Below are 21,795 nucleotides of genomic sequence, written 5' to 3'. Positions count from 1 at the left end.
ATAATTTTATTTGTATTTGGTATAAAAAATGTGATTAAAATATAGATGAAATGTTAAAAGTTAATAAAAATGATCAAATATTATAGTGTTAGTCAATATGGTTAGCTTCTTGACTAAGATATATATTCTTTATAGTATAAAAAATTATGATGTGGGATTTGAACACTATTTATTTTCTTTTTTTGGTTGAGGAGAACCTAATTTCATTAATATAAAAAAGAAGTTGCAACAAGTAGATAGATAGAAAGACACAATTGATCAATTAAAAAATAAAAACCTAATATTTTAACATGATATGAAGAAATCAAACAAAATAAATCTGAAAAACCATGAATATATATGGATCAATTTCTGTGGCAAAAGAAAGGATAGATAATTATTTAGGGATATACAACACCAGTTAAGTATTATGAGGAAGGAAATAGATAGAAGAATACATCAACCTATTTTTTCAGGGTTTAGGGTGTGTAACATTCTAAGTGATTGAAAATCTAAAAATTAGACATCATTCCCTACTCATTCTTGTCAAGTTTCTTCCGGCTTTTTATCCTTACTTACTCATTCATTCATATTATATATATATATATATATATATATATATATATATATATATATATATATATATATATATATATATATATATTGGTATCATATAGCAATTTTGAATGAAATATAATATATTATTGTACCAATTAGCATAGTCTAGATTTGGGAAAAGTAAAAGGGAATCATGCAGGGAGACAGACAAGGTATGTAAAGTCACAATGGAAACACAACCCTTTACATACATAGATAATACATGTTGGTGAAGAAGACAAAAAGGTGCTTACAAATTATGAAGAAATTAGCTATTATATGAAATTGAGAGGTCTCTCTTTTTCTTTAATTTCACTTTTCTCTTTAGAAAAGTAGTAGGAAATTCAGAGACCTCTCTAATCCTCCTCTTCCTCCCTCTCACAAAATGGGAGTGGGAGATCATCAATTCATCATCATCATTCATTCCTAGCTAACAATTACTCAACCCCAACAACAACAACATCATCATCATGTCGATCTCTGCTAGTTTCTTAGATAGAGGCCGGGACAGGGGATATATAGTGTTACAATACTACATACATACATATGATCAAAATAATACTAATGGGGAAGAATTCATGAGAATGAGATCCAATGCAGGACGAAGAATAAGAAGAAGAAGAACCTGTTCTTCTTGTGTCTATACGCTCAAGCCATCGAATCCACATTGTTTGTCGGTGAGAGACTGTTTTCTTGGACTTATCACTATTTGGCAATCTACAGATACCTGCATCAACATCATCAACAACAAATTAAGGAATATAATTAACTCAACTACCAACCCTCGTTGTAATCACCTTATTTGTTTATTACTACATTAACTATCTAGAAGCAGATTCATATCAAATTACTCCAATCTTCTTCAACTTACATCGGGTCCCCATGTCCAAACTCCTAAGTCTAAAGTATATGCATAAGTATTTCTTAAAATTATTTAGGACTTCTCAAAATCACCATCAATATCAATTAATTTCATCCTTCTCTTTAATAATACTATTTTATCATTTCATTCAAGCAAGTATTATCCATATTGTTTCATCCTTTCAAATATATATCAATATTATACCCATTTAAGATCTCAAGCTTTGTAAGATTTATCATTCTCACATCAATTACATTATTTAGATACAACTAAACTATCTTAAATATCATTTATTCTCCTAAAAAAAACATAATTATATATTTTTCAATCACTTACATAAGACAAAAGGTTATTTTAAAACAGGATTATGCAGATAACATGATTAGAATATTATTAAACAAATAAAGTAAAATAATTTCAGTGCTTTAGTACATAATTTGCAAAAAAATATATTAAAAAAACAATGTTTGATGAGAATATTGATTTTATTTATAAATAATATCAAATACTAACCATAAACAAACTCTAAGAGCTCATGATATGTTTTTTTTATTTAAATAATACTTATCACATTTTTTTTATTAACTATACAATAAATTAAAATATTCTTTTATTTTAAAAAATAAATAAATAAAGACATTCTAGAATTCATATAATTAAAAACACTATCTTTTAAAATCAAATAAAAATCTTCAAATAAGTCAAACATAAAACAGGTTCTAAATGAGAAACCGGAAAAAAAAATTGTCAGCACCGAATACGCCCGCACATTCTACCTAGGGGGGTGCACACGTTACCACCCTTCAATTAGTGGGCTGCGCATACTAGCAAATAAGAATGCGCCCAGACGGTGGTCGCCGTCGCAAACGCAACCGCCACCGCCGGGCGCATAATATTGCCTTGTCCGATCGATTCCAGAAAATCAATGGCGATGCGAGCAGCAATGTACTAAGGGATTTGTAAACAAAGATTACTGAATTCTACTGTTGCCGTCAATGGAGAAAGCAAAGCTCTCAATTCTCATAGATATCATCAATGGAGAAATAGCTAGGTCATTAATAAAGGCAAAACATACCTCAACGCCTGGAGAAGTCAAGCCAAGAATCCGGATCTTCGCACCGACCTCTCCCAAAACCCTGAGTTCAACCCGGTCATTAACCGTCGCATCTCTGATCAAATCCGTAGCATCGGCCTGCAACAAATTGACTCGATCGACGGCAATAGTCGTTTCCACCTGACGAACGCTATGCGCCGGTTGATAAAACCCCGGAACGATCCCCCTGCCAAGAGGAATCCCTTTATACATCACCGTAAATCTAGATTCGTCATACTTAATCCCAATCTTATTATCGTTGACGGTTGTGAAAAGCATCCTGATGTTAAGAGAGACTGAGGCGGAGGTAGCGGTGGAAGATGAAGGCGGATTAGGATTGATTCCGACGTACTGAACACCAACTTGTTCGAGATCGAATTGCGGTTTCTTAGGGCGAACGGCGAGGAAGATGACGAGGACAATAGCGAGAACTAGGAGAGCGAGGAAAGAGAATAGAAGGAAGAGGCAACAGCAGCAGCCTTTGAGTGAGGCGGAGGAGGAACGGTGGTCCGGTGGATAGTAGTGAGGACGATTTGATGTGCTCTGGCCATTGACGTTATCCCTGGAAGTCATCTTCTTCACTGATCTGCTATTTGGAGCTCTTGAAGTGATAAAGAGAACCAATGTGCCCCCACCTTTCCCTTTCTCTCTCCCCTTCTCCGTCGTCTTCTTCTTCCTCCCCAGTCGTCACTTATTCCTCCCTTCCTAATTGCTTTTGGAAAGTAAAAGTGAAAGAGAGAGAGAGAGGTTACTTTTATTATATTTTTGAATGTTGAAATTGTAAGATTAAGGCTCTTTGTTTGGGTTTACTAGGGTAAACGATTAAGCTATTTGAAATTTGTTAGTTATTTATTTATAAATATCACTTACATAATATATTAACAAAATTTTGAAAATAGTCCATTTATGAGACTAAAATGTTACAATTTTGGAATGAAAATTGAGGGTTTGACTACCGACTACGAGGAGAATAAGGCGGTAAATACGTTAACCATCTCGCCTATTCTACTTTGGAGATTTTGTTTTACTACTATTTTCGCAGACAATGTTATACCATATTATCTAAAAAAATGATAAAGTTATATAATGTTATATATTCATTTATGTTTAATAGTTTCCGACGCATAATCGGGTTGAAATCGGGGAGGAGTCGGGATGGAGAACATAAATACCATCTCCGCTCCATTGTCGTTCGGTTTAAAGGAAAACCCACCTAACAGGGCAATTTACGAACGGTTATAATTGTGTTATCCATGGTGATTTTAGAGTGTCATGCTGTTTCTTCATAAATCAAAATAAATAATAAAAATCACCACTTTCAAAATCGTCAAGATAAAATCTTCATTTTATATAACTTTAATCATAAAAAATACTTAAATTTTTGAGGTTGGTAAAATATGGAATCAAAATACTAATTAACTCATAATTTATCCTTTTTTTTTAATATAATTTTTTATTAAAAAAATCAATTAAATTAAATTGTATCCTTTTTAATATAATTTATTATTTTCAAAAAATTAATTAATAAAAAAATAAATTAAATTGTATTAATATGGAATTCTTGATGAGTATGCTAATAGGTTATGTACACTCTATTAGACTATTAGTAGAGACTGCAACTATCCTACCCTAAACCCAAATGGGCCCATTTCAATTCTCATGTTGGATCCCACTTATTTTTGTAAAGTTATATTATAAAAAAATAATTATTTAATCAGAGCTTAAGTTGTTTCTCTCACTATACCAAATCATAATAAAAATCGAAATCTTTTAATACAAATTAATGGATCTAGATTATTTAAAAGTTTCATTTCAATATTGAATGTAAAATCTTTACTACAACACCTTTATGTACACTAATAAAAAAATATTTCTTTCTTGACAAAATCAAAATTAGACTAGTATAAAAAAAAAAAATAGAACAAATTATTATTTTCAAATATTGTTAAATATGTGAGTGTCCCCTTTCAAAAAAAGTAGACCATTTGAAAATCGAGTCAGGAATCGAGATTGGCATTGAGTGCACTCTTTATGTAAATTTTATTATATATAAACACAATATATTTATTTTAAATTAGAGTTGTTTAAAATATTAATTTGACAAAATCTAGTAACTTACTGATATAAACCGATGAAAACCAATTCGGGAATGAAGATTGGGCACTTACTAGTACTCTTTGTGTAATTTTTATTATATATATATATATTAAATATAATAACTTTAGTTTAAAATAGAGTTGCCTAAAATATTAATCTAGATAAATTTATAAAATATTTGATTGGTCAAATCTAATAGCTTACTAATACAAACTGAATTAAAATAATTTTTATTAACAAAATATTTTTTAAATAATAAAAATATATATAAAATATATTCGCTGCACATGTGTTTATCATGTTATTTTTTTTAAATAATTTCAAATAAATCAGCCAAAATTTTATAAAATGATAATAATTTTATGATGCAGACAGATAATTAGTTATAAAGAACATTTATGTAATCTCTTAGTCTCAACTCTCGACAATATATTATTTTATTATTATTTTATTTTTTTTAATTACCCAACTATTCTAAATTCCTCACAATACCATTTCTTTTTATTAAACTATTTTTTATCAAAATATCTAAAAAAACATCTTATTTAAATAATTTAATGAATTATTCAAATAAGGGGGAGAAGATAAACTTCTATGTCTAAAGTCTAGTTGAGTTAATTTAGGTAATTTATTTAACCGAATTCAACCGAATCTAATATAATCCCAACAAACTTGTTCAATCAAAACTATTAATTCGAGACCATCTCTAATAAAAAAAAAATAGATGCAAATATCGTTTCGTTTGTTCATAGCATATGTAAACTTTCCTATCCTAAATCCCGAGTTCCATGTAAGTTGTATCAATTTAAAAATATGTTTATTGAAGTAATATATTTATTAATTTTGCATAATGAGGTCCCTTAATCCATGTTTTATTGATGTAAAATTATTTTGAAATAACTTACTATCTATTTATCATCAATATAATTTATTAACTAGTGATACATTACCCTTAGTTGATCTCTTTTTTATAATATTTTAAACTATTAAATAACATAAATAGGTTTATTTGACTAATCTGGTTAATAAAATAACACCATATGGCCATATCAAACAAGGCCTTAAAATTTTGACGGGCTAATAATTCTACACAAGGCCCAAAGCCCCAAAATTTGTGTTCAAGCAATTACTAAGATCAGTTTAAACCCTTTCGCAATTGATCGGTTTGCTATCACTCACTATCTCTCTAACCTTCCCTCCAAATCGAATTAGAGACCCGCGCCCTCAAATTCGAGCTACAATTTGGAGACAGAAGGAAAAAGGGTTTTCAGGAGAGGGAATTTCTAGGAATTACGCTTCATCGTTTCAGTGATTTCTTCAGAGTTCAGATACACCGGTAAATGGGGAAAGACGAGGAAGAGATGAGGGGAGAGATAGAGGAGAGGCTGGTAAACGAGGAGTATAAGATTTGGAAGAAGAATACTCCTTTCCTTTACGATTTGGTTATTACTCATGCCCTTGAATGGCCTTCTCTTACCGTCGAGTGGCTTCCAGACCGAGAAGAACCTTCTGGAAAGGATTACTCCGTTCAGAAGATGATCTTAGGAACACATACCTCGGAGAACGAACCTAATTACCTTATGCTTGCTCAGGTTCAGTTGCCTCTTGAAGATTCTGAGAATGATGCGCGTCACTACGACGATGACCGATCGGATTTTGGTGGGTTTGGTTGTGCTAATGGAAAGGTAAAATCTTTTTTGTATGAACCATAGAAACAACTGAGCAATCTTGGAGCAAGATCGATTCTGAAAAGAAGGAATGCATTACCCTTTCTTCAGTTATTAATTATTTAGGTCTTGAGAGGTCATCTTCCTAATTAATGCTTAATTCCTTTCTCAGTTCTCTTCCCAGTCATATCAATGGAATTATTTTAGAAACCCTACACCCCCATTTGTTTTACATTTCTATATTTGTGTATCGTATGATAAAAACATGTTCCTTTTATGTGAACAATGGTCTGCCATGTTTTATTTTTCTGTTTCGAGGATTAATTGTTTCTCCTTTCAGGTCCAAATAATCCAGCAGATTAATCACGAAGGAGAAGTTAATCGTGCTCGATATATGCCCCAAAACCCATTTGTAATTGCTACCAAGACAGTTAGCGCTGAAGTCTATATCTTTGACTATAGCAAGCACCCGTCGAAACCTCCCTTAGACGGTGCTTGCAATCCTGATTTGAGATTAAGGGGACATAGCACCGAAGGATATGGTTTGTCGTGGAGTAAATTCAAACAGGGTCATTTATTAAGTGGATCCGATGATGCTCAGATATGCTTGTGGGACATTAGTGCAACCCCTAAAAACAAGTCTTTGGATGCAATGCAAATCTTTAAGGTATTACGTAGTATATGTATCAATGTCATCTACAATATTTATTTTCTATGGTTTGAATTTACAGCAACATAATGCAATGGAAGACAACAAATACCAAATAGGCTCAACTATGTATCACCTTCATGGACAATAAAGTGTTGGCAAAATTGAATGATTAGTTTTGGCCAGTGTACTGGCTATTGAACTCAACACGTCATTATATTCTGTTTTATGTTAGATTTCTCATATGAATGTGGATCCATATGATAACACGTTTGAAAATTGTACTTAGTTAGGCACAGATTATAAGATTATTGACAAATTCAGAAGTTATTACCTTGATCCAGATCCAGAAACAAATAGTGTTTCCTAATGTGTTGTAGTACCTGAATTTAGAGTATGATTATAGAAAACAGAGATATCTTGGATGGTGTTATTCGTTCATAGTTGGCTTTAAATCCCTCAAATTGCTTTGAGTCCATCTTGGTTTAATATTGTATTTTTTGATATAGATTCATGAAGGTGTTGTGGAAGACGTGGCGTGGCATCTGAGGCATGAATACTTATTTGGTTCAGTTGGGGATGATCAATATTTGCATATATGGGATCTCCGAACTCCATCAGTTAGCAAGCCAATTCAATCTGTAGTTGCTCATCAAAGTGAGGTGGGTAACCCCTAAGCTTCCAATATCCTTAAAAGTACCGAACCGAGATGGAGAAATGTGTATTTTTTGTTTAGTTTCATCGTTTGATTTTTTTTCTCTTACTTTTTGTTGAAATACTTTCTATTTCTGTTTTAGTACATCCAAGTGAGTCTGTTAATTGGATGAGATTATAGTTGTGTCTCATTCCTTGAATTCTTGGTTAGGTCAACTGTTTGGCCTTCAATCCCTTCAATGAGTGGGTGGTGGCAACAGGATCAACAGATAAGACGGTTAAGTTATTTGACCTGCGCAAGATCTCAACTGCTCTTCACACTTTTGACTGCCACAAGTAAGACTTCACACCGTCTCAACAAAATCAGTATACTAATTATTTACCGAATTGGTTTGTTTTCAATTCATCAATACTACTCTATTGCGACAGGGAGGAGGTTTTCCAAGTTGGTTGGAATCCAAAGAATGAAACCATCCTGGCTTCTTGTTGTCTTGGCAGGAGACTTATGGTGTGGGATCTTAGCAGGTTTGGTCTTCAACCAACTACTGTCCATTATTGCATATTGATAGAAATGAAATGTGCTATTTGTTAATGAAAAAGAAGATAAAAAAACTGAGATTGTATTTGTTAATGAACTGTGTTGAGTTACATTGTTCTGTTTTATATATCAACTCTAGTCTAAATTAAGAAAAATAAATGCTACTAATAAAAGAACTGATTAACTGCAATGCTTTTAAAATACTTTTATTTTTTCTTCAATTGTGGATATACTTAAGAGTAGTAATTTACATTATGCGTTTCTGTTTTGCTCCTTATCAGAATTGACGAGGAGCAGACACCTGAGGATGCTGAAGATGGCCCACCGGAGCTGCTTTTCATCCATGGTGGACATACCAGCAAAATATCGGATTTCACATGGAACCCTTGTGAAGACTGGATAGTTGCAAGTGTGGCCGAAGATAACATACTTCAGATTTGGCAGATGGCAGAGAACATTTACCATGATGAAGATGACCTACCTGCTGCAGATGATACAACCAAAGACGCCTAACAAAATGACAAACCTTTCTTCTAATATACTGTTTTGGTTGATCATTTATCTGTTTGTGGCTTATGGAATAGATATTGCACTTTTGAATTGTGCTCTATTATTATAGAGTATTTGGTTTGTAAAATTAGAATTTGATCTTTTCAGAAAACAACTTAATTAGATATTTATTTTGTGTTGGTTGTGACTTGTGATATCCTTGATTTAATCAAGCTAAACATATAAAATCCAAGCAATACAAATTCATGTTTGATGTGGATATTCCAAGTATTTTTTTATTTTGTTTATTTTGTCCTCCAGCGTTTTTGTTCTAGCATCTCTTTATTGGAACAATCTTGATAAACAAAACCCTAATTAAAAAGAACTGAAGAAGATTGGCTTGCACTGCTCTGGATGCATGCTCTGGATGCAGCTCTAAATATTAATTTGAGTTGATGGTAATTTATATTTTGTGAGTTTTTTGAACTACTAATAATTATGTGTTCAATTTATTGAGATGATTCTGTTTGGTTTATTTAGTTTTTACTTTCTAGATACTCAAGTCATTCATCGCTTAAAATTTCAGTATTTGAACTCTTAGTTTTCACTATTATCAAATCCACACTTTTATTTTTTTGCTAGCACCAAAAAGTTTAATCTCATGAACAGATTCATGGCATCTTCAGCCTTTTTGTGAATGACAGACCACTTGAACCTGCCTTTCCATGCCCGTGGAGCTATGGCTATCCGTAAATGAGCTTAGACTTCCTACCCGAGTATATATGATGTCGATGGTGATTGTTGCAGTAAGGATTCTATTCAACTTGAATGGTTTTGGTGTATGGGAGAAGAAGAGCCTGACAAGTCGAAACGACACTCAATCTTCGAATACAATCAGATAATGAGACTGCAGAGATTCTGAATATTCTTGAAGCTGAGTATAACGAGCTTCAAGATCCATATTGTATAATCTTTATTATTTCGCTAAACAGTTATTATTTTATTGTTTCATTCATTTTTTATTTATTTTTCATTTACAGAGTACTCCAAGGATTTTCCCACTTATCTCAAGCACTCCAAGAATGTTCTTTTTGCTGGTTTAGGTCCGTCATTTGATAATCATGAAGAAGAAAGATTAATAGAGGATTTATGGGATATTTACCAGAACCTTAATGATGTGGGCAACAAAAAACACATCCTTTGATTATTTGTTTGTTTCTACATATTCTGAATACTTTCATCATTTGGATTGGCTTGCAGGATGCTAAGTTTACAGAAGACTTAAATGGGCAGTAACCAAGCATGTGTGATGGCGATTGCAGTTTAATTAATGAAGGGATTCGACGGTTGAAGTTGAATATGTCGGAGAATAAATTATGTTACATTTACCTTCAATACGAGAGAAAGAGGAGTAATATCTTGCTGTGTTGTTGTGCACGTCTGGCCAAAGTCGATGTTAAGATTTTGGCATTTTGCATATTGATCTTAGAGTTTCGAGAGGCGGTTAGGTTGGCTTGAAAAGAGAATTGACCGTTGTCTGCACAATTAACCAACCTATGATGAAACATGTGATTTGTCTTTCCTGCCTTAAACTTTTCATATATGCTAACAAAAACATGTTTCATTCTCTTGGTATTTAAGAAAATTTGGGAAAGCAAAGCAGTTGACATATTTGGTGAGATCTTTTATCTCCTTCCAATACTAATTTACTTTTCTATTTTCTTTTACTACTTTCAAGTTTTGATCTTTGTTTTGTTGCTACTTTTCTACGAACAATAAAAGGGATTGAAGTATTCGAAAATGAAAAAATATATATGGCTTCTTGTTGTCTTGGCTGCAGAAATTTATGGTGCGAAATCTTAACAGGTGTTCTTCAACCAACTACTGACCATTATTGCATATTGATGAAAATGAAATCCTTTTAAATGTTTATTTTTCAGTTTGAAAAAGACATAAAACTGAAATTGTATTTGTTAATGTTACATTTTTCAGAAACATGATGATATTGAAGATAGCCCCAACAGAGCTGCTCTTCATACATGTTGGCCATACCAGAAAAATATAGGATTTCACATGGATTGATTGTAAACACTCGATAGTTTCCAGCTTTACCGAAAATAACATATTTTAGATTTGGCAGATTTTAGAAATTATTTAGCACGATAAAGATGACCTACCTAAAGATTGCCTAACTTTCACCCTTTTTTGTGTGTTAGGATGGTGTTTGTATAGATTTGTTAAACAAAAACTAGAGCATGACTCGAATTTGTGTCGGTTTTGGGTCAAGTTTTTGTGTAATTTTGTTAAGCACGTCAACGTTATATTTTGGAAAAAATAAATAAAAGTAAAAAAACATAGCTATTCATTTTTTACATGAATTTTTCCTTATTTAAGAGTTAGATAAAATCTCAATTCATTAATTAAAATAACTTTTATCTAAAAATAAATAAATATTTTAAAAAAATTTATACCAACAAGACAAATTATTTCAATAACTTAATATTATATTAATTTTCAAGAAAAGAGTATTGTTACAAGTAAATTGTTATTATTGTTTTAATATATAAATATAATATATTTTTCATTTTATTTTTAAATAGTTGTGCCATAATTCAATAATGTGTAGAATATTATTTATACCATAGAATATTATTTTATACCAAAGAGTATTTGGTACCACTTTGTTCCATAATTTTTTTGTTTAATTATTATTTATATTATATTATATTATATAAATAAATAAAATATTTATTATAATTACTTTATCTGTATCACTATATTATTCAATACAAAAGTGATAAATGTAGAATATATTTTTTTTTTGAAAAAGAAAAAAATGAAGTAAATTGAATTAAATAAGATAAGTAATAAAGTTTGCAGTTATATATTATTTAGGACAAGATAATAAAAGACAGAGATAAATGCTTGGACACGTGATCTTCTGGCGCGTGCAACCGCTACGCCACGTACAATGAGTTCCATTTTCTACGTTTTTTGGAGCTTTGCGTGCAGATGACTCCCTTGATAGAACTCTCTTCTTTCTCTTTCTATCTCTCACGTCTTCTCTCCTTTTCTCTTTGGCTAATGAAGGAAAAAAGTGATAGATAGAGAATAGTGGGGACTTTGCATCTTCCTTTTTCTCTCATAATTTCTCTGATAGAAACCTTTAAACTTCTCTGTTATCAGTCCAAAAAACCCTAACTTCATCTCTCTACCTGTAACCCATCTCACTATTACGACATCTGGACCGAACAATTCTCTGGTAAGAAGCTCCGATTCCTTACCTATGACTTCTAGTTTCATCAATCTATAACCTTGTCCATTAATTTCGCTGATTTTGAGCCTTGTTGGCCTGTATCTTTCTATTTCTCCATCTTTTACGCATTTTTTTAATACCCAAATCTCAGAAGGGTTGGTTGGAGCCGAAAGTCATGTGCTTCATGAGTACCCACCCTAGACATGGGTTTCTTTTTTAGCCTATTGTAGATTCATTTTTTTATTATTTTACCCATCTGTCCTCTCGTGAGATTGTTCGGTTTTGCACGTTGTTTCTTATGTATGTATGTATGTAGGTGGGTGGTATCCCAATCTAATCCAATCCAATTCTGATTTTCTATTAGTTGTATATACATGTATAAATTAATTTATATATAGACTTGGGAGAAAGAGAGATAGATCGTGATGGCTGATTTCGCTAATTTGGAGTTGTGCAAATAGATCTAGATTTGATCAAGCTTGAGGTCTGTCTTGATCTTTCCTTACCCATTTCATCCGTTTCATTTTTCTCTAATTCTGTGGAAGTTTCTTGATTCGTCCTGTTTATTTCTGTAGAATTTGGTAATTGCATATCAATTCAATCGGTAATCAATTTTGATTTTGAAGTTGTCTGATGTGGAAATCTGAACCTTTTAGATATCTGAGTTCTTCTTGCTTTTGTAACATGTACAATGATCAGGATGATGAATTTATACTAGTCCTTCAAAACTGTATGATGATTTCTCCCCTGTAACTCTTGATTGGGTTGGGTCCCTTTTTTGTGATTTTGACCAACTTCTTCTTCTTCTCTTCTTCATTCCTTTGTTTTTATGTTTTGCTGGACTGCAACAAATATTGTAGAGAAAAGAACAGGATAATAGAAAGTAATTGAATACATGTTGTAGTGAGTCACTGATGATGATTAAGTAGTTGAATTGTCATGGTTTGTACCAATTTGGATTGCTTGCTAATTCAATAGTTCTTGCTTCAGCTGCTGAATCTTCATACCAACACGAACCAATGAAAGAAGGATTTTGCATAAATAGTATTCTTTCTGTTAACCACTTTTCAACAAAATGTTCAATGGGTATTCATTAGCTCTGTTATTAAACCACCTTATGGTGCGTTTTGAATAATAACTTTGAAGAATAATGTGCAGATTTGCTTTGAAAATGGCGAAAGGCACTAGGGGAAGGCGTAGGATTAGTTCACGACAGTATCGCTCAAGTCCATATCCTCTGTCTTCATCATCTTTTGATCAGGACGACCTTCCGAAGAAATGCAGTAGATTGGTGGAGAAGAAAGACTGGGAAGACGCAACTTGCTCAGTGTGTATGGAATGCCCTCACAATGCAGTTCTCCTGTTATGTTCATCTCACGACAAAGGCTGTCGTCCATACATGTGCGGAACTAGCTTCAGGTACTCCAACTGTCTGGATCAGTACAAGAAAGCCTACACCAAAGTGACTTCATCATCATCATCATCGATCCTCCAAAGCGAGGTCCACAGTACTAATCCGACAGACCCCCGTTCTTTGAACGAAACTGAGGTGGTCGTTGTTGACAAGTGCGAAGTGGGAGACTTAGCTTGCCCGCTTTGCAGAGGGCAAGTGAAAGGATGGACGATAGTGGAGCCTGCAAGGGAGTTTCTGAACGAGAAGAAGAGGAGTTGTATGCAGGATAACTGCTCGTATGTTGGGAAGTACAAAGAGCTGAGAAAGCACATGAAGGGGGAACACCCCTCGGCCAGGCCGAGGGAAGTGGACCCCGGTTTGGAACAGAAGTGGAGGCGGTTGGAGCGCGATAGAGAGAGGGAAGACGTGATGAGTACGATTAGGTCTACCATGCCCGGGGCAATGGTGTTTGGGGATTACGTGATCGAAGGAGGTCGGTTCGGAATGGAGGGTGGCGGTGATGATGATGGGGGTCGTGATGGTGACGATGTTGTTGCGAGGAATGAAGGGTTGAATAATAATAATAGTGACAGTAATTTATTTAACGTGTTCCTTTTGTTGCATGCGTTTGGGCCGGGTGGTATGCAGAATAGATTAGCGAGGAGGCACGAGCAGCAGCATCAGCAGCTACGGGGTCAGGCAGGTTTTGGACCGTCGGATGAAGTTATCGACAGCGATGAAGATGATGATGATGGGGAGGTGGAGGACGATGAGGACGGAGGAGGAGGGATGTCGTTGGTTAGCCGGCTTCGTCGGCATGGGAGAGTGTTGTTGGGGCGATCGGGGAGGAGGAGGCGAAGAAGAGAGGCTGGGGAAAGATAACATGATTGTTATTATTTATGATCACTTGTTCTTGTTATGTAATTTGCTTATCATGGATGGTATGGAGTGGTGGTTCTACCATTGACTCACTCACTCACTCAATAGCTAAGCTAGATAGCTAAGCTAAACCTAAAGCTGGACTTCACTTTCTTTCTTTCTTTCTTTCAGTATTTTGATTTTATGATGTTTATTCTCTTCACTTCATGTAAAGTGGCTTAAAATCAAGCCTGACAATGGTGGTGGTGGATTTACCATGTTCACCATTTTACTCAAACTGCACCACCAATAAATTTATTTACAGACACTTGTTTCTATCTGTTTTGGTTTTCTTTGTACTCTACTCTATATTGGTTTGATCTCATGTCAATTTCAATAGGGATCTATTTATAAACAAACACTATCAGCTTTCATTTATACACTTTTTGTCTCATTTTATGGGATTTGAAAAACAACCAAAAATAACTAGTTTTCAAAGAGGGACTTTGTAGGAAGGGATCCACCATTCTGAGGATAAACAAATTCCCTTGGTTACCCCTTGATATCCTGCAAAAAGGTGCTTCCATTAGATGCATCAACTTGCAAAAAGGAAAGCATTAACAAAGGGGAAAAAGCAAAACCTTAACAGGGAATCTATGTTATTAAAACATAGGTTTCTCATCATAATGACCACAAACTCATGTGTTGTAATTATTATCAACTTCAAAGATGATTCTATTCCAAGGAAAACAATTTCATTTGATTTTGATACATGTCATGCTTCAATGAATAAATCAACACAACCCAAATCAGCAACTAATTGTAATTTGCAGGAAAGCATTTTTAAGCTTTACTAATAAACAAAAGGAATTCACAAAGAAATAATGAAGAATGAATACCTTAAGTCATCATCTAGGCCACAACAAAACTCAGCTTAACAGACAGTCATTGTATTCATCTAAATGTTAAGAAATCAACGAGAAAGAGAAAGGAAAACAGCCTACAAAACCGCAGATTTTGAAATTGTCAAATTTAACAGCCACCCTTTTGGCACTTAGAGGTATCAAATTAGATGTGGCCTGCACATAAGAACCTTTAAGAGATTAATAAAGGACTCCAGATGTTATGATTTTGATCTGGAATCTCAATTACATACAAAGATTTCTGCAAAGATTTCTCTTCTAAAGAAGAGGAATATAGGATCCAATTTTCTTTCCGTGGTGAACTGGTCGTCCCATAATGGAGTCAGCTAACCTGATTAAAGAATGGCCAAGTTTCAAGATTCTGAGACATGAGATTTTCAACATTGATTGCTTGGTAGATTGGTCCATTAGGTCTCAATCAATCAGATTCTAACTGAGTTTTTAAGAAATCTTCTACAAATGAATGTTTTAATTAATTCAGAAGGAAGATATTCAAATGTAAAGAGAAACTCCATTGTACCTTGGTCTGTAAGATTGATTTAGATGTAGTGTAAAGGAGCACCCATTTTCCGTTAAGGAAGTTAGACTTGAGAGGTTCATCCTTCGAGTTTATGCGCAAGCTTAAGAGAAATCGCATCATCTCCATCATCCTTCGAGTTTATGCGCAAGCTTAAGAGAAATCGCATCATCTCCATTACTTTCCGAACCTCAAAGGAACATCTTCATTCAGATTTTTTTTTAATTTCATTTTCAGATAGAGTTAGTTATATGATGCTTAATTCAAATTAAACTAATATAAATGATTGATTTGATTCGGCTTAAACAATCAAACCCTTGCAAAATCGAGTAATTTTCACTGTAATGAATCAAACTAGAGCAAACATTCAATTTCACAATTCATATAAATAGAGATATTGTCATTGCAATATTATTATTCTACCCTACTGGTAAAAATTTAGGGGAAAAAAAAAAACATGAACTGGGATCTAATAACATCACAAAAATGGCAGCATCCACAGAAGAACTAAACATCTAATAACACGAAATCGCAGCCGTCAGATGATGAGCCTCATTTCTAGAAAAAGCAATTCTTCAACAGGATCTTCACTTCTCATCATCAGCCAATTTGGAGTTGGGATTTTGGTGCTGCATAATGAACAACAGAGATCTACCTATTGCCGAAGAACTAAGTCCTTGTCACCTTTCTCCTAACTATTCTCTTCCGTTTAGGTTTTGGATTTGATGCTTCTCCTTCTTCTTCAGCATTTCTTCCTTTAAACCCAAGAAGATCAAGCCCAGATACAATGACAGCTTTCTTCGATATAAACCAGTTTGATGATGATGAAGATTCGTCAACTTTCTTGGACGGTCTATTATAAGCTTTCAGCATTTCTTCTGAGTGTGCTGCTGGATCAGCCTCCACACCCAGCCAAGCCAGCTTCGATTTCTCTCCTAACTCAACATTCAACATCCTGCACATTCATTTATCCCACATCTTAAATCAAATCATTCTAACTATCAAACTCGAATACCCTTATTCTTAAATTCTTTTATAGTGCTTGTTTGATTCAGCTTGTTCTTTGTGAATTGTGAATAAGCTGCTTTAGTAACTTGAGTGAATAAGACTAGTGGATAAGCTGAATCAAACAAGCCTTGTTGTGATTTCTCTCTTACTTTCTATATCTCTATATACCACCAGAGAGATTGGCGAATAAGCAAAATCAAACTAACCCATAATTTTCAAATGATCAATATTTTTTTTTCTCAAAACACCATTTTTAATTTTTTATAAACCTAAAGATGCTCTAACTCAAACACTCATGCTAACCGCAACTACATTTTAATTTTAACTAGTGCGGAGAATATTTCATGAAGGAGGAAACAAACCTTAAGGTAGTACCGAAGAAGAGGGCAACACCAATAACATCAAAATAGTTGAGAACTGCTCTGTCAAATCCAAACAACAGCTGATACCGCAAGTTTGCATATAAACCAAGGAATGCTCCATAACCAAGGGAGTTAGTACTGACACTCGGAATCGTGACTGATAATCTGTCCAAACAACCCAATTGTTGCTAAATTCGGGCTTAATACCAATATGATGAAGCAACATAAAAATATACACATATTTACCTCCCTTCCTTTTTGCTAGCACTTAGATTTGTCAAAGCCCCTTGCACTGCACCAGCAGTGCACCCGACCATACACAATTCAGCCGCTTTATAAAGGAACGAATGGATTCTCTTTTGCAAGTCGAATTCCCTCATCGGATAGCTCTTCTCAAAAATATTGTTCGGAAGCTTTTGAAGAGTATTCTGCAGATCAAACCTGAAGGTGTTACCATATGAGCGACAAGGAGCAAGTGACCACACAACTATAGCATTGCAGGCAGCAGCAGTAACAACATTTATAGCTGCTAGATCCCATTCCTGTCTAATCCTGTCACAACAGAAAAGCATGCATATTAAGACATGTCAAAAATGTGAAGAATTGTTTGGAACCAATTATGAACAATGACTACCTCTCTTTCCGATTCTTCACCTCCCACCAAACTGAACACCCAATTGTGGTGGCCTGCTCTAACAGAAGTTTATACAAAAAAGCAGGATCTGCAATCATCCTGTATATATAAATGATGATAAGTACCAGTTAATTTAAAGTTTTTTATTCGTTGAGTCAAATCTTTTGTAATTAAGGACAACTTATAGCAACAGGTGAATGCTAATGCGAGGTAACTAATAAATATATGCTCCCTCTTTCACATTTTGATGTTTAAATTGTACAGATCAGGGAAAAGAATCATTATATGTATGCACTCCCTCCTTTACACATATTTGCTCGTTTCCAATATCATGATTTGATTTAATGACAATAACTGAATCCTAATTGATTATATATGTCCGAACAATCAGTTCATCCTCCATACTGCCCACAAGGCAGCAACTCAATCTTTCTCTTTTGAGTTTTGTGCAGGATGCATAGTTTGAAGGACAGACAATGACCTAAAAATACTAAGAAATTTTTTAGGAAATGAAAATAAGATATGAACACGTGTCACCAAAACATAAATAAAAAGCAACAAGCAAACAAAGAATTTAGACAAAAGAAACTGAATCGAATTTGAAACCCTAACTCAAAGTTTTTATGTCTTGTGTCTTCCATCAGATAAAACTAAGACAATGAGCATCTGAACTGCAGTTAAAATAAATCAATTTTATTTCAGGTTAACTAAGACTCCAAGTAAAGAAAAGAGTTTTTTCCTCCTTAATTGGAGTTTATCCACTTGAACCTCAGCTAGCCTTCGCTCAATGTCATTACCAAGATGGGCAATATATGGAAGAGTTTGAAAAAATCAGGCTAGAAGACATATTTTGCAATAAAGAATCCTCGTTTATGGGATACGACAAACTTTTTTAGCTCGTCCTCTTTCAGAAGACATTAGTTAATTAAATTGCATGGATCTCTTGATTTACCTTCCAACAAATGCTCTGGACAGCCCTTCAGGAAGTGATCTTGAAATCATCCTAGCAGTTGTTGGTCTGGCGTTTATTGCAAGAAATTTTACCATTTGAGCAGAGCTGAGCAAACCCTGTTAATAACAACGCATCAGAACTGTCCTTGGATTGTTTTTAACAGTCATATCAACAAAACCACTTACCATTTCATAAGCCTGCCTTAATCCAGCCGGTAAATCCATTATTGTCTTCTGCCACTCATTCAAGACAGCGTCAACAAATTTCCTGTCAAAGAGCTGGAAAACAACGAGAAAACAAGTCATATTGTATCCAAAAGAACATAAGGAAAGAATGAAATATCCATTGATATCCTTATATGTATGATGATTGATAATAACCTCTTGAAAAAGCATTCTCCTTCGGAATAATCCACCCTCGTCTCCGTCATCACCGTCATCAAAATCATCAAAATAGTCATCATCATCTCCTCCATCATCCCCACCATCCCCACCCCCATTATTGATTTTCTTTCCATTGTTACCACTACCACCCCCAATGGCAAGCTGCAATTGTTAAAATGCAAAGGAATAAACATATATGCAGACCTTACTTAGCTAAAATCAACTTCAGTTTATAACCCTAATTTCCAATAAATGATTCACAATTCGTTTTCCTTTTAATTATCAAATAACTTCAAAACATAAAATTTGCCTATAAAGAGAGATGAAAAACCTCAGGACTAGACTTGGATTGTTTCTGAGTCATATCAAGCTTCGACTTCTCCAAAGTCACAGCTCCAAAAGCACCATATTGTCCCTTCATAACCGGCGCGAAATTCTTCGAAGACGAGGATGTTGCCAACGAAGAAGATGGAGAATCCTTCGCAGGTGATGATTCTATGAAGCATCGCTCAAGGTGAGCTATGGTATCTCCGTCAGCCATCGATGGCGGTGGTGATAACATCGATCCCTTCACAATTAGTCCGTTGGGGAACCTAGCGATGAGCTTCGGCAAAGACGGCGACCTGAAAGAAATGAATTGACTGGACGATAAGGTTTTGGTGGTTGGAATGATTTGAGTGTTGACGGGCATGATTTGTCCCGTTTGGAAGACTGTGTGAACCATTTCTATGTGAATCTGAACCCTTATACAGTTCGCAAAGAAGACGGAATAGGTTTAAGAAGAAGCTGCTGCTGCTGAACTCTTCCTTCTCTTTGGGCGTTCGTTAAGAGAGAGAGTCTAGAGAGAGAAATAATGGGGATAGGAACTCTGTTTTTATCATGAGCCGAGCTGAGCTGAGTCGAGCCGAGACGATCACGGGAATCGCCCCCATCTGGTTCCACTCACCGAGCTACCTAAAACTCGCTTATACCCTATACAAAGTTTAAAATTAATCCCTGTACTTTTACTGGAAGATTAAATAAGTCTTAACACTTTTAAAAAGACACGTGTTAAACTCTCTCTCAATCTTTTTATTTATTTAAATATAATCAACCCGACTATAACATTTTTTTTCAACTACCTATGTTATTTCTTTAAAAAAAAACTCAATAAAAAAAACTTAGGGAATGAACAAGTCTTAATTCTGAACATTGAGAGGTCAATGCAAATTTTAATTTTATGCAATTAAAAGTGTGAAATATAATTAATTAATATTTATATATAATATAAAATAATATATAAATGATTATTATATTATAATATATTATAAAAAATAATATATATATATATTATATAATATATATTTAATATGAAAAAAAACGAGATTAATAATATAATATATAATTAATAATACTATTATATATTGAAAAATTGGGAGCCCATAAAGGTGAGGGCCTACCTAACTACATAGGTTGCCTTACTTCAGGATCGGCCAATGAATTTTTATCTCGCATTGAAATTGTAAAGATGGGTGACTCCATTATAATCGATGCTCCAACTTTCATAAACTCAAATTTTGCTCATTCCTGGGTATTCGCCTCCAAGTACAAATAAGGGAATTGTAATAAAAAAATAATGTTTCTTCAAACCTTATCAAAATCACATCTCACCCAAGAAAACGTCCTGGAGTTTTATTCCGCCAAAACATGGTAAACTATATACTTAGATCTGATTATAGCATTGGCTAATAATAATAGTTATATTATTAGTCTATTGTGGAATATAACTTAAATGATTCTAAGGGAATAATAATAATAATCAAACAATTCAAACCACTCTATTCATTCAAAATAAAATTTTCAATATATTAAAAATTGTTCGATTGAATATTAAAACCATGGTACTATACAGCATAAGTAAATTAAAATGGTATGAAATATGTGTTTTATTTGTATGTGAACGTGAAATAGATTCAAAATAAACTATTCAATAAATAGAAAGTATCGAAAAGAGAGAGTTGACATTCTTTTCTTTATTATATGAATAACTACCTATGTCAAGTTGCACAAAAAAAAATTAGGCCAGTTACTCGCGCAACTCTTCGCAAACTTATACTAGCTTAAACGATAAATCAGAAGAGAAACTTTCAATCTCATTTATCTCTTTTTTTATTGCTCCGTTCCTTTTTGTAGCTGTTAATCGTTGACACGAATTGGAGAATCCATCTCTTCTGTTGTAGCGCCGTCTTGCTAGCTAAACTTTCGATTTTTTTAAAATATATTTTTTTGTAAGGATAGCTTCAAAATAACTCGAATTATGAGGGTAATTATCTCTTTTTTCTGACTATAAACAGTTATTCACTATGTATAAGTATACTATGATCGGGTATCTTTGAAGTTGCTTCACAAGATAATCATAAAAACGGATGTGGATTCCGACGACAGAGGCTTGTATCAGATCGATCGAGGAATGTGCTGAAGATGTGTAAGTTGAGTTTCAGATGGAGTTAGAGATTAATCAGTGAATTTTGGCGGCGACAAATTACATAAGTTATGGGGCGCTAAAACGGACAACATCATGTGGTTTCAAAATAATCTTTCGAACCGAAAATTTCAGGATCAATTTCCGGACGATTTGTTCGGACCGAATTTTGACCGATTAAAAAAATATTTGTTTTAAAGTCAAAATCCCTACTGATCGTATCGCGTATTTTAAAACATTCAAATAACTCACTATCTTGCTAAGTTCAATAGATAGTCTAACTTTATCTCTATTTGTAATTTTTATAAATTTAAATATGATTTAAAATCATATAATTTATGGTTGTTTATAATTAAAAGAAATCAAATCTTTAAAAGAAAACAATATTGACAATAATGTTAATTATGTAGGAGAAAAGAAACC

The 21,795-nt window shown here is 33.7% G+C and overlaps 4 protein-coding genes across 5 annotated transcripts; 2 read left to right on the top strand and 2 right to left on the bottom strand.

Moving 5' to 3' along the window:
- Positions 1 to 763: 763 nt before the first annotated feature.
- Positions 764 to 3,258, bottom strand: LOC124938690 (NDR1/HIN1-like protein 13). Its single transcript, XM_047479180.1, has 2 exons — positions 2,514 to 3,258; positions 764 to 1,303 (listed from the first exon to the last, which is right to left on the bottom strand). The coding sequence occupies exons 1-2, from the start codon at positions 3,102 to 3,104 to the stop codon at positions 1,217 to 1,219; spliced, it is 678 nt and encodes a 225-aa protein (XP_047335136.1). The 5' UTR covers positions 3,105 to 3,258; the 3' UTR covers positions 764 to 1,216.
- A 2,539-nt stretch (positions 3,259 to 5,797) lies between these two features.
- LOC124938632 (WD-40 repeat-containing protein MSI1) lies at positions 5,798 to 8,833 on the top strand. The gene is made up of 6 exons (XM_047479107.1): positions 5,798 to 6,313; positions 6,636 to 6,962; positions 7,454 to 7,606; positions 7,810 to 7,934; positions 8,028 to 8,123; positions 8,418 to 8,833. The coding sequence occupies exons 1-6, from the start codon at positions 5,969 to 5,971 to the stop codon at positions 8,647 to 8,649; spliced, it is 1,278 nt and encodes a 425-aa protein (XP_047335063.1). The 5' UTR covers positions 5,798 to 5,968; the 3' UTR covers positions 8,650 to 8,833.
- Positions 8,834 to 11,638: 2,805 nt separating this feature from the next.
- Positions 11,639 to 14,340, top strand: LOC124939834. 2 transcript variants are annotated; one of them, XM_047480289.1, is made up of 3 exons: positions 11,639 to 11,887; positions 12,280 to 12,365; positions 13,040 to 14,340. In XM_047480289.1, exon 3 carries the CDS (start codon positions 13,053 to 13,055, stop codon positions 14,154 to 14,156), a length of 1,104 nt encoding a protein of 367 aa, XP_047336245.1. In that variant the 5' UTR covers positions 11,639 to 11,887; positions 12,280 to 12,365; positions 13,040 to 13,052; the 3' UTR covers positions 14,157 to 14,340. The 2 variants fall into 2 exon arrangements, with proteins under 2 accessions (XP_047336245.1, XP_047336244.1); XM_047480288.1 differs by lacking the exon at positions 12,280 to 12,365 and having other exon boundaries at positions 11,640 to 11,887.
- A 1,587-nt stretch (positions 14,341 to 15,927) lies between these two features.
- Positions 15,928 to 19,751, bottom strand: LOC124937965 (protein RETICULATA-RELATED 1, chloroplastic). The gene is made up of 8 exons (XM_047478308.1): positions 19,243 to 19,751; positions 18,909 to 19,073; positions 18,714 to 18,806; positions 18,529 to 18,644; positions 17,577 to 17,675; positions 17,189 to 17,494; positions 16,943 to 17,107; positions 15,928 to 16,527 (listed from the first exon to the last, which is right to left on the bottom strand). The coding sequence occupies exons 1-8, from the start codon at positions 19,633 to 19,635 to the stop codon at positions 16,242 to 16,244; spliced, it is 1,623 nt and encodes a 540-aa protein (XP_047334264.1). The 5' UTR covers positions 19,636 to 19,751; the 3' UTR covers positions 15,928 to 16,241.
- Between the last annotated feature and the right edge of the window lie 2,044 nt (positions 19,752 to 21,795).

The sequence above is a fragment of the Impatiens glandulifera genome, chromosome 5 (genome assembly GCF_907164915.1).
Source record: "Impatiens glandulifera chromosome 5, dImpGla2.1, whole genome shotgun sequence".
NCBI classification, from domain to species: Eukaryota; Viridiplantae; Streptophyta; class Magnoliopsida; order Ericales; family Balsaminaceae; genus Impatiens; species Impatiens glandulifera.
This window is presented reverse-complemented; position numbering and strand designations above follow the sequence as displayed.

What these genes read in the sequence shown, in the direction of transcription:
- LOC124938690 (XM_047479180.1), bottom strand. Translation starts at nt 3,104, where the DNA reads ATGACTTCCAGGGATAACGTCAATGGCCAGAGCACATCAAATCGTCCT. An exon ending in TGACTTCTCCAGGCGTTGAG is followed by an intron (nt 1,304 to 2,513) that starts GTATGTTTTGCC and finishes ATGTTGATGCAG; the next exon opens with GTATCTGTAGATTGCCAAAT.
- LOC124938632 (XM_047479107.1), top strand. Translation starts at nt 5,969, where the DNA reads ATGGGGAAAGACGAGGAAGAGATGAGGGGAGAGATAGAGGAGAGGCTG. An exon ending in TAGTTGCTCATCAAAGTGAG is followed by an intron (nt 7,607 to 7,809) that starts GTGGGTAACCCC and finishes ATTCTTGGTTAG; the next exon opens with GTCAACTGTTTGGCCTTCAA. An exon ending in ATGGTGTGGGATCTTAGCAG is followed by an intron (nt 8,124 to 8,417) that starts GTTTGGTCTTCA and finishes GCTCCTTATCAG; the next exon opens with AATTGACGAGGAGCAGACAC.
- LOC124939834 (XM_047480289.1), top strand. Translation starts at nt 13,053, where the DNA reads ATGGCGAAAGGCACTAGGGGAAGGCGTAGGATTAGTTCACGACAGTAT.
- LOC124937965 (XM_047478308.1), bottom strand. Translation starts at nt 19,635, where the DNA reads ATGGTTCACACAGTCTTCCAAACGGGACAAATCATGCCCGTCAACACT. An exon ending in AATCCAAGTCTAGTCCTGAG is followed by an intron (nt 19,074 to 19,242) that starts GTTTTTCATCTC and finishes TAACAATTGCAG; the next exon opens with CTTGCCATTGGGGGTGGTAG. An exon ending in TCCAGAGCATTTGTTGGAAG is followed by an intron (nt 17,676 to 18,528) that starts GTAAATCAAGAG and finishes TTATATATACAG; the next exon opens with GATGATTGCAGATCCTGCTT.